Source organism: Acromyrmex echinatior, chromosome 10, assembly GCF_024713525.1.
Source record: "Acromyrmex echinatior isolate Ae372 chromosome 10, ASM2471352v2, whole genome shotgun sequence".
NCBI lineage: Eukaryota > Metazoa > Arthropoda > Insecta > Hymenoptera > Formicidae > Acromyrmex > Acromyrmex echinatior.
In genome coordinates, this window is record NC_141861.1 from 695,302 (window position 1) to 705,625 (window position 10,324).

Sequence of the window (10,324 nt, forward strand, 5' to 3'; positions counted from 1 at the left end):
TTAATATTATTAAAATTACTTGGCAATTTAATTTGTAAAATTACCGCTCTAGTATTAACGTTTCAAAACTGAAAATAATAGCGTTTTTTCATTGGCAGAACTAGTGCATACTCAGAGCACTTTAAAGCCATTGTATACACAAATCGATGTAAAGATGTATGTTCAAGAAAAATACAGAAACGAGTTAAACTGCGAAATTCTCAATACATTCTATTTGATAAAATATACATTGGGCATTTTATCAATTAAGATATCTCATTTTTATATTCAGATTAGAGTAGTGTATAACGGCTTTAATGTGCACTGAGTGCACACCAGTTCTGTCAATGAAAAACGCTATTAAATTCGACGCGTAGTTTGCAGAATTGGACATATGGATAATTCTGTATGGATTATTTTTGGAGACATGAATAAAATTGAAATGATTATATTCTTCAATACGATTTCAACTCACCTAAGCAGAACAACAAATTACTATGATATCAAAAATGATTTCCAAAATGATCATTAAAAATTATTTTTCAATCCGATTCATTTTAACATTATCATGACTTGTTCTACTTGGACAGCATGCCAACTTATTTAGATAGAATTGATATAATTGATAACTATGCTATATTTTATATAATATAACTCTATTATATAGATGGATATTTTTGAAGACTTTCAAAGTTGTACATACGGGACATAAATGATTTAATACACGAAGATGCACGTGAATTTGAACTCGATTTAGATCAGGTTAATCCAAAAATACCGTGATCTCGTCCAATCAGAAATCAAAGTAGAGCATATGACGTCATTAATCTTACCTTAATTTGATTCAAACCCATTGCAAATGAAAATACCATTCGGTAGGCATTTGTATCACCATGTATACATACTTTAAAGTCCTCAAAAGTATCCATCCATATACATTCCTAACGCTAGATGAAAATTACATAACGTATTATTTCAAATGGATAATTAAACAGACATAATTAGCACTGAATACAAAAATGTAGATCCTTTTTTACATTTTTCTCGGATTTTATGCACGCAATCATCTTGCCTTTTTTAAAGATGGTCGACTTCGAATAAATTCAAGAATAATGGCATGCGCGTCCTTTCGTGACGACGTAGGTGGGGTTTTCCTGAGGCGATATCGTCTTGCCCTGATATCATCCATCAAACTCTCATAGGGTGTCAGCTTGTAGTCTGGGAGATTTCCTTCTTCACGCGAAGAAATGCGAGAATCCAAATTAGCTTCTACTTTCTTCAATTTCACTCCTCGCCTCAGCTCGCTAATAACTTGAACCCAAAATCTAGCCTAACAAAACATTTAAAAAAAGCACTCTGATATTATTATTAAAAAATATTTACATATTATACATATATTTATAAAATCTACCGTACATATGTAGTGCACACGCGCGTGCGTATGTTTATTATAAGAGTGGCCTGTAACTGATACAATAACTGAGTGAGCATTTTAGATGAAATAAGACGAAAACGGAGAATAAAATTTTTTCATATGTTTTTGAGAAAATAGACTTAATATTCGCCCAAATACATATGCACTTAACTACGATTAACTATATCTAGATTTAAGGCATGATGAAGTGATGGCCGAACTTGATCGATATCAATAATATAGACTTGTTTTAATTTCAGATTAAACATATCGATAGTACTGATATCTTTAATTCATTTCTAACATTGTCGTTTTGTCTCACTCAAATGAAAAGAATATATTTATTCTTATCTAACATATTGCAGCGATCAAATGTCTACTGTTAGACACAATTACTGTTTTGTTTACCATTCTAAGTTTTTATTAAATATACGTACATTTAATTGATCGAATTTTTTATGTAATCTTTTGAATGTAGAAAAAATTATGTGTAGTAAATAGCCATTATTTAGAAGGATTCTTAAAATTTTGTCAAAATTCTTTTGTTGAAAAGTTGTATGTATGAAAGAAGGACTTTGTCTATTAGTCCTAATATAATACCTACCTACTAATTCTAAATATAATGGCTACCCATTATGCATAATCTTTTCTACAATCAACAAAAGATTATATAAAAAATTCAATCAATTAAATGATAATTCTAACAAAAATAATAATAATAACAATAAAGACAATAATAAGAATAAAGAAGAAATCAAAAGAGAGAGGTTTTTCACAGTATTATTCTTTCCTAATATATTAGAGAAAATTAAACACTTTCTTAATAAAAAACCGTATATAAAGCTGTGACGTGATGTTTTTGGTCCTGTTTTGCGAATAGGTCGAGTGGATCCTGCATCCTCCCGGCTCGTGAGCGCCAACTTTCACGCGCAGTTTTAATTTTTTTAATTTTTAAATTTTTGCAAAAATTTTGACTAGCAATAACAGCCGTGAAGATCGATAGCTGTGTTCTTTTGACCCAATATATAAATTTATTTATCAAGTCTTGATGCTTCCCTCTCTTTATCATCGTTTGAAGTGTGTATATAATTTTGATCATGCCTTTTATATGAGAGAACGGTCGATTCGATAAGTTCAACGAGCGATTAGTCTGCGATTAGGTGTTTTTGCCATGTAAATTATATTTCATTACTTAATTTTTATTAAAATAACAGTAACAACATTCGAGGCTAATGAGAGTCAACACGGAAGGGCGCAAATTGTTAAAATATAAAAAATACTCTTTATTTTATTTGATATGCAGATGTCTTCTTTATTCTAAATTCTTGAAAAACGTTTCAACTCTCTTTGGAGTCCTCATCAGAAATCTAACATATTCTTAATTCTATATTGGCTTAGCAATCAGCCAAGGTAGAGTTACTCACAGGTTGCCAAAACTGTAGTGGATTCTAATTAAAAAATCATTAACTTATGAAAATCTTAAATTCACCTGAATGAGCAAAGAGTACCTTGACAGACGTACGTAATCATATATATTTATTATTTCTAATAATTAGAGTTATTCTAATAATTAAACTATTATTTCTAATAAAATTAGATTAGTATCAATAATTCTTCTTTTGCATAATTAACCACGTTTTTAAAAAATAAATGAAATTTCAGTTTCATTGATATAAAATTTAATTTGTTCTAGTTCTTATGTAAACTGTCATGCTACATGCATTCATGCTCAATTTATATTTATTAAATTCATTTCATTAATTTTAAACGAGAATTAAAGTTAAACTTAATAATGCAATTATAGTAAAACAATAATTATTATTTTATTGATACAAACGTACTTGTATAGCTCTCCAAATTCTAATGTCCGTCTATAAAAATAAATGCTAATTAACAATTTCATTTGTAAAATTATACATAATTATTAGAAACAATATATCATTTACATATTGTTTCTATATCTATTTTTTTTTTAAACATGTGATAAGAAAGATATTAAATTATTTAAAATATAAGATTTAATATGCGTTTTTATCTTATCACATATATACTGAATAATTTGAATCAATAGCTTTTTCATAAAAACATGAAACACTATTGTACAGTATATTTTTTTATTCATTATCAGAACAACTTACCCAATCATTGAAATCCACTGTATTAATATTCTGCAATGAAGTTGAGGTACGATCATTATTTGGATCAAACAAATCTTGTGATTGTTTGTTGACGACTACTCTCTCCAGAAATTGAGAGAGATTAAGAGCCTCTTCCACAAACGCTTGTATTATATTTCGATAATAATTATCAGCATTTTCGTGCAAACTTTGAGCATGCCTTGCACATATCTGAAATATAAACAGAATCTTTGCAATATCCTTTAATAAATAAGATTTTACACAATCTATCACAAGTAAGAAATTAAAAAAAAATTATATTTATTACGTTTACCAAATTAATTTAACTACTTAAAATTTTGACCAACTTTAAATTTATTTTGCTTTTCTTGATTATTAATTGTTTTATCAGACTGTAAATCGTATCAACTTAAGCAACACATTAAACATTAAAATTTAACAAATATAAAAAATATATTTACTTGGAGAATAGTCTTCAAGGTACATGTAGGACTATCTGTGTATTCGGTAGGTTTCGGCATATAATCCTCTGCATCAGTGTCACCAGAATCTCGCTCAATGCCTTCATCGTCAGTTTCTTGTAGACGTTCTTCCACATCACCTTCATAAACTAATGATATAATCAAATAGAGAGCATATATTTTAGTTCTGCTTAAAATAAAGACTAGTTTTAATTATTTATTAATTTCAATTTTTATCAAAAAAACGTAATTAGACATTACTCAAGAAAATAGAACATATAAGAAATTTGTTTACCTCGATTACAGTTTGTCATTGATGTAATAAGAGCTTCTAGGTCTGGTAATAATGCTATTTCCTCTCCTGCATTAGAACCAAAATCCAAGGCTTTAAAAATTGCCATGCCTAACGAAAATATCACCTGGACAAGAAATTGTAATTTATATTTAAAGAGCAACTATATATACGTAATTTATTGCATAAAATATGATTGAATATTTCATTATAAAAAAGACATAAAAATATATTTAACGACTTAAATGATTAAAATCAAATAATAAAACAATAAAGGAGCTAAAAAGAACAATTTAATATATATCTAAACTATTTAATATATATCTAAACAAATGTTTCGACCAAGCATGAGGTTATTATCAATAGGCAGGTTCAAGTTGACAAAGTAGCTAGCCTGCTCGCCGAAGAAATGAATAATTGATTGTTACTTATAAATCCAATCAATCACGTTAAATCGCTTAGCGAATAGGCTAGCAGCTTTGTACACCTTGAACGCGCCCAATGTTAACAAAACCGGTAAAAATTCAAATTGAGGCATAATTGAAATCACGTAATATTACAAATTATAAAAAATAGACAAATCAAGACTGTTCTTCGCACTATAAAAATTTTTTCGCAGAAAGCTCTTATAGATCTGATCTTTATAGTAATATTCTTATAGTCAATATCGAAGGCTCTCAATATCAACGCATATACACAATGCAAGCATAATACGTGGTCAACCTGCCGTTAAAACGTGATTGTTGATTAAACCAAATTATGTGTAGTTGATGTAACACGACCACTAATAATATAATAAATATGTATCACCTCTCAAAAAATTAAAAAAATGAAAAATATAATTGAGAAATCAATGTTACAAAAATGAAATCGCGAGAAGAAGAATGTTTGTGAAAAACAGTCTTGATTTGTCTAATTTTGACAATTTGTAACATTACACAACTTCATTTATGCGTTTATTTGAATCATTACCGATTTTGTTAACATTGATAATAATCTCATGTTAATAACAAATGTCAAAACATTTGTTTAAATTTATTAAATTTGTTGGCGTAATTTCTTATTGATTTATTATTTGAATTTCATTATAAGTTATATTTACCTTTTCTTCCGAAACAAGAGGTGGTTTAGAGCCTGTAATATAAATTATCTTGTTAATTATCTTTAATATTATAATATTATAATAATAGTTTATAATTTCTAAACTAAAATAAGTTTACATGACTATTTCTGAATTCCAGAATAAAACGGTCACCTGCTAAGTTTTCAAGCCAAATATCTCCATCTTTGTGAAGTATAATTTGCGAGAGTTCTGATATCTCATAGAACTTATTTTCCGTTAAACGTAATAAACCATTAGCTATCTGATAGCACAATGCCCATGCTCGCTCTTGACTTAAAGGACTATCAAATATTAATAGAACATCCTGGAGATTTAAACAACCACACGAATCTAATTTACACTTAGGTCGCGCCGATGCATCTTCTTTTCTGTTTATTGTTGGCTCTTCAAGAACTGTAGCTTTTTCCTCATTACATTCTGTGCTGTTTTTAGAATTCGACATTGTGCAATTCTTTGTTCTTTATTTATAGATACTATGTCAATTTTGTATGAATCTGTTTACTATTCTTAGAAATTATTTTATACATAATCTTTGGTATTGTATAGAATGTCTTGTGTGATACATCATAAATGTCTATGAAATTGTTTATGTTAATTAACATATATTACATCAGTATATTCATAACATTGTATCAAATATTCACAGTTCATATTAGAAGAATTATATTTTTCCATCCATAAAGAACGATATTTTTACTTTTCTTGCAGATATTATAATTATATTAAAATTGTTATTCTAAATTAACAGAAGATACAGTAAAAATTGTATATTATAAATTGTAATCCCCAATTACCTGAAATATAATAATAGTACATAGACACTTTATGTACACATCTTTATATAAGATGTAAAAAAAAAACCATTCATTTTACATGATATGTAATACATGCTGGGTGAAAAAGCCTTAATAAATATAAGTCAAAAGCTCAACTGTTTCTGAGATATGAATAATTTTGTATAATACAAGTATCATAATTAGTAATTGTCTTTTACGTGTCACACACGACGTAAAAAGAGAGAAATTGAGATAAGAATAAATGTGCAATATAATGTCTCCACCTCTGATTTTCTCATAATTTGGCAAATTTGTATTTCTACCCGTAGAATATATTCTGAGAAGGAAAATCGTTACTCAAGTCAAAATATTTTGATGTTGATAAGTTAAAAAAATGATAGTTTAATGATATTTTACAAGTCTACATGGATCTCTAAGGAATATATTCTTTCTCGGAATATATTCTATGCATGAAAATACACAAATTTACAAAATTACAAGAAAATCGGAAGTAGGAGAAGAGTTATATTGCATATTTATCGAGATAAGTAGCACTAATCTATTTGATTGAATAATCTATTTGATTTGAGAGAATTACAACTCCAATAAGGTGATCTCTCATAATACCTATCCAATCGTAATCATTGGTCAATTTACTGATACGGTCTCAACATAATGCTACAAATGCTTTGAAGCATTCTTTGATTGGTCAATTTGTAAAATTCTTTTTTCTGATTGATCAATCAAATGCTTCAAAGCATTTGTAGTGAGACTTTGACCGCATCCACGGTGAAATTTTTCATAATAAGATACATATGGAAATGAACAAATGCAATTTATAAATATGAAGGTAAATCTTCATATCATCTAGAAGCTAATAAGTTAGTTATGATACAAAATTGTTTGCATCTCAGAAACAGTTCAGCTTTCAACCTATATTTATTAAGGCTTTAACTTACAACCAGTACATAGTGTATATCACCTATCATATAAATGCTGAATGATTTTTTTATATAACATCCTGTATAATGTGTTAATATGAAAGACTATCTCTAATCAAATTATAATATAATTTAGAACTACGGAATGGAAATAATGCGTTACATGTTACGTCGTTAAGCTATTTTTTTTGTAACAAACTAGTAACAGTGTTACATTTTTTTTGGTAACAGTATTTAACGAATTTTACAGTTACTTTTATCGTTACTTTTTATTACATTTTGAATACATTTATGACATAATTTTTTATATATTCAATCTTCAATCTTTGGCCAGTATTTATAATTCGTTTTTACTTCAAAACCATTTAAAATAAGATTCTAATATGACTTTGTGATTGGTTCATGATTTTAAGATTGCCATAAACGTTTTAAAATTGCAATTAAATTAAATATCCCAATGACTGACGTTTAAGCGTAGTTTGTCACAAATAATACAATTTATAATATCAGAAAAGTTTGTAATATAAATATCTCTGGTCCAAGCATAATCCCATAAGGTATACAATAAAGTGTTTTTATAATTTTTAACAAAAATAAGACATTGTTAATATAATTTTTGACAAAAATAAGGCATTATTAATATAAAAATTAATTTAAATTAGCCATCTTTTGTTAAATAATTTAAAAATAAATTTACTAACGATTTGTCACCATTTTGTCAAATCATAGATGCAAGCTCTTCTTCAATAAATTTTTTTAATATTAAAATAATTTATTTAGTCTACTTTTTATCAATTAATAATCAAATATAAAAGTTTTCTAGTATCATTATTGTTTATCACTTTTATTAATAACTGAATAAAAAATTTGCAAAACTTTTAAACTGATCTTTTTTCAGTAATAAAAAGATAACAGAAAAATAATGAATCGTTATTTTATAAGTGACAATAACGGTAACATTACTTTTGAGAATCAGTAACTAACAGTAACTAGTTTTTAAAAAGTAACTTTCCATTCCCTGTTTGAAACAAGATAATAACAAGTTTGATATTCTAAGTTATTTCTTAAAATTAGCGAATAAAAATATATACTTTGTATATATGTGTGTGTGTGTGTGTGTGTGTGTGTGTGTGTGTGTGTGTATACACAACGTGAATGTGATAAATATTTTACAGAATATTGCTAGAAAAACTTCAACAGAAAAACATAAATAGGAATTAAATAAGGGATCAAAAATATTTCATAAAAATGCAATTTCTTATACTTTTTACGACCATTTGTTCACTTTATTTAAATGAAATATCAATATTTGAAAACATTTGAAACTGATGTAGTCTTTACAGAATTTTATAAATAACAATAAATTAAATAGCAAAATGTAAAATTTTTAAAACATTGGGTAATCAAAACAAAAGCATATAAATTTCTTTTGCAAAATATAATTTTTTTAAAATAGATTTTAAATATTTTTTTAAATTGTTTTTTTTAAAAGAAATCTAAATACTAATGTTACAATTCTTTTTGTTTCATTTATACACATATTAAATAGATAAATGTATTTTCCATGTTATTTTTTATTTTAAGATATTTTCTAATTATGTATCGTTTTGTAACTTCGTAGAAACATATATTAAAAGTAATATCTTATATATGTGACTGTTTAATTTAAAAAACAAAAAGAATATGCAACATATACAATTAATAAAATATATATTCTCTGCTACTAATTACTGATAAAATGCTAATTTCGAAAACAGACAATAGAAAGTACTCTGTGATTTTTATGCTAATAATATCATAAATATAATATCATAATATGTAATTATCCAATTGTTTGATATGAGTATATTAGAGTATATTAAAGTAATTCGTGAATGTGACATGGTGATTACAGTAAGTATATCAAGTGATTTGATATACGAATACAAATATAGTCGTATCAAGTGCTCGGTATAAATTAGATAAGTATTACTTACGTAGAAAATGGTCGAAGATTCCTGTCTTCCAAAATCTTCCTCACCGATTTTAATAAAATTAGGCTCATTCGACGGGTTTTTTTACAAAATGAACGAACTTGACAAAAAAAAGTGTCGCTCTACTCCGTGGACCGAGATATTAAGCGTTAAAATTGACGACTATTAAGGTTAGGAAATCTGTCAGCTGCGAAATATTCCAACGCGAGCATGTACTGCGGATACTGCGGTTACGTTCATTGGTCGCGTTTAGCAGACTCAACTGTTGCGGGCGAATTCGTGAACGCTCGCTGCTATTGGATGATCTAGAAGAATACATGAATAGCAGCAAGCGCTCACGGATCCGCTCCGCAATAGTTGAGTCTGCTAGACATAATCAGTGAGTACATTCAGTACTCACAATCGCACACTGAGCGCTCAGTAAGCTCTTGCATCTAATTGGCATATTCCAATAGATCCAAAAATATAGACCAACAGGTGTAAGAGCTCACTAAACGCTCGATAAGTGATTGTAGTACTAAATGCACCCACTGGTTATATGAGCGCTTACTGTTATTGGTGTATTCTTTTAGATCATTCAATCAGCATTTTAGATCTGAAAGAATGCACCAATAGTAATTATATTAAAGAATCACTGAGCGCTCACTAAACTATTGATTCCGCTGAATGCAGCCTTTGCATATTCTTCTAGATCTAAAATTTTGATTGGATGATCTAAAAGAATATACCAATAATAGCGAGCACTCACTCAACTGTTTTGTTCGTTGAATGCGCTCATTGGCTGCGTTCGGCAAAGAAAACTAACTCGTGAGCGCTCAGTGATTCTTTAATATGATTGATTTCTACACTTAGATCCAGTAAAGTACTAAAAGCAAAAATCAATCAAGAATCGCTCGGTGAGCAAGTTGCATTCCAAAAAAATTTGCACTCATCGAAAAAAATTTTGCATGACTGTAAACAGATGAGACGTTTTGATTGGTTAACTCGTGATGACGCGATGCGTTTCGCGCTATTATGAGCAATATTATCGACAGTATCGACACACACCACGTTCATTTTCAATACTCCAATTTTATCGACAGTTTCACAAAATAGACGTGATATTTAGTTCTCATATCGCAAAAATGGACATTGATGTATACATACATATAAGCGTTGAAATGAAAAAGGCCGGGATGACTGCTTTCAAATTTCTCTCTGGATAAAGTCTATGCTCTCATCACTTGA

At 28.1% G+C, this 10,324-nt stretch overlaps 1 protein-coding gene across 5 annotated transcripts in view; it reads right to left on the reverse strand.

Annotated features, from left to right (window-relative positions):
• Window positions 1-9,428, reverse strand: part of spir (spire type actin nucleation factor) — a 30,669-nt gene extending 21,241 nt beyond the window's left edge. For 2 of the 5 annotated variants that reach the window (XR_015546416.1, XM_087410446.1), the window contains exons 1-8: window positions 9,101-9,428; window positions 5,540-6,201; window positions 5,387-5,418; window positions 4,288-4,411; window positions 3,993-4,141; window positions 3,532-3,741; window positions 3,235-3,264; window positions 1,052-1,309 (exon numbers count right to left, since the gene is read on the reverse strand). Coding sequence is in view for 4 of the 5 variants with exons in the window: in XM_087410446.1 (XP_087266572.1) it covers window positions 1,052-1,309; window positions 3,235-3,264; window positions 3,532-3,741; window positions 3,993-4,141; window positions 4,288-4,411; window positions 5,387-5,418; window positions 5,540-5,849 (1,113 nt within the window). In the remaining variant the exon portion in view is untranslated. The remainder of the gene's footprint in view (window positions 1-1,051; window positions 1,310-3,234; window positions 3,265-3,531; window positions 3,742-3,992; window positions 4,142-4,287; window positions 4,412-5,386; window positions 5,419-5,539; window positions 6,202-9,100) is intronic. The other 3 variants (XM_087410448.1, XM_087410447.1, XM_087410449.1) reach the window with 3 other exon arrangements.
• Between the last annotated feature and the right edge of the window lie 896 nt (window positions 9,429-10,324).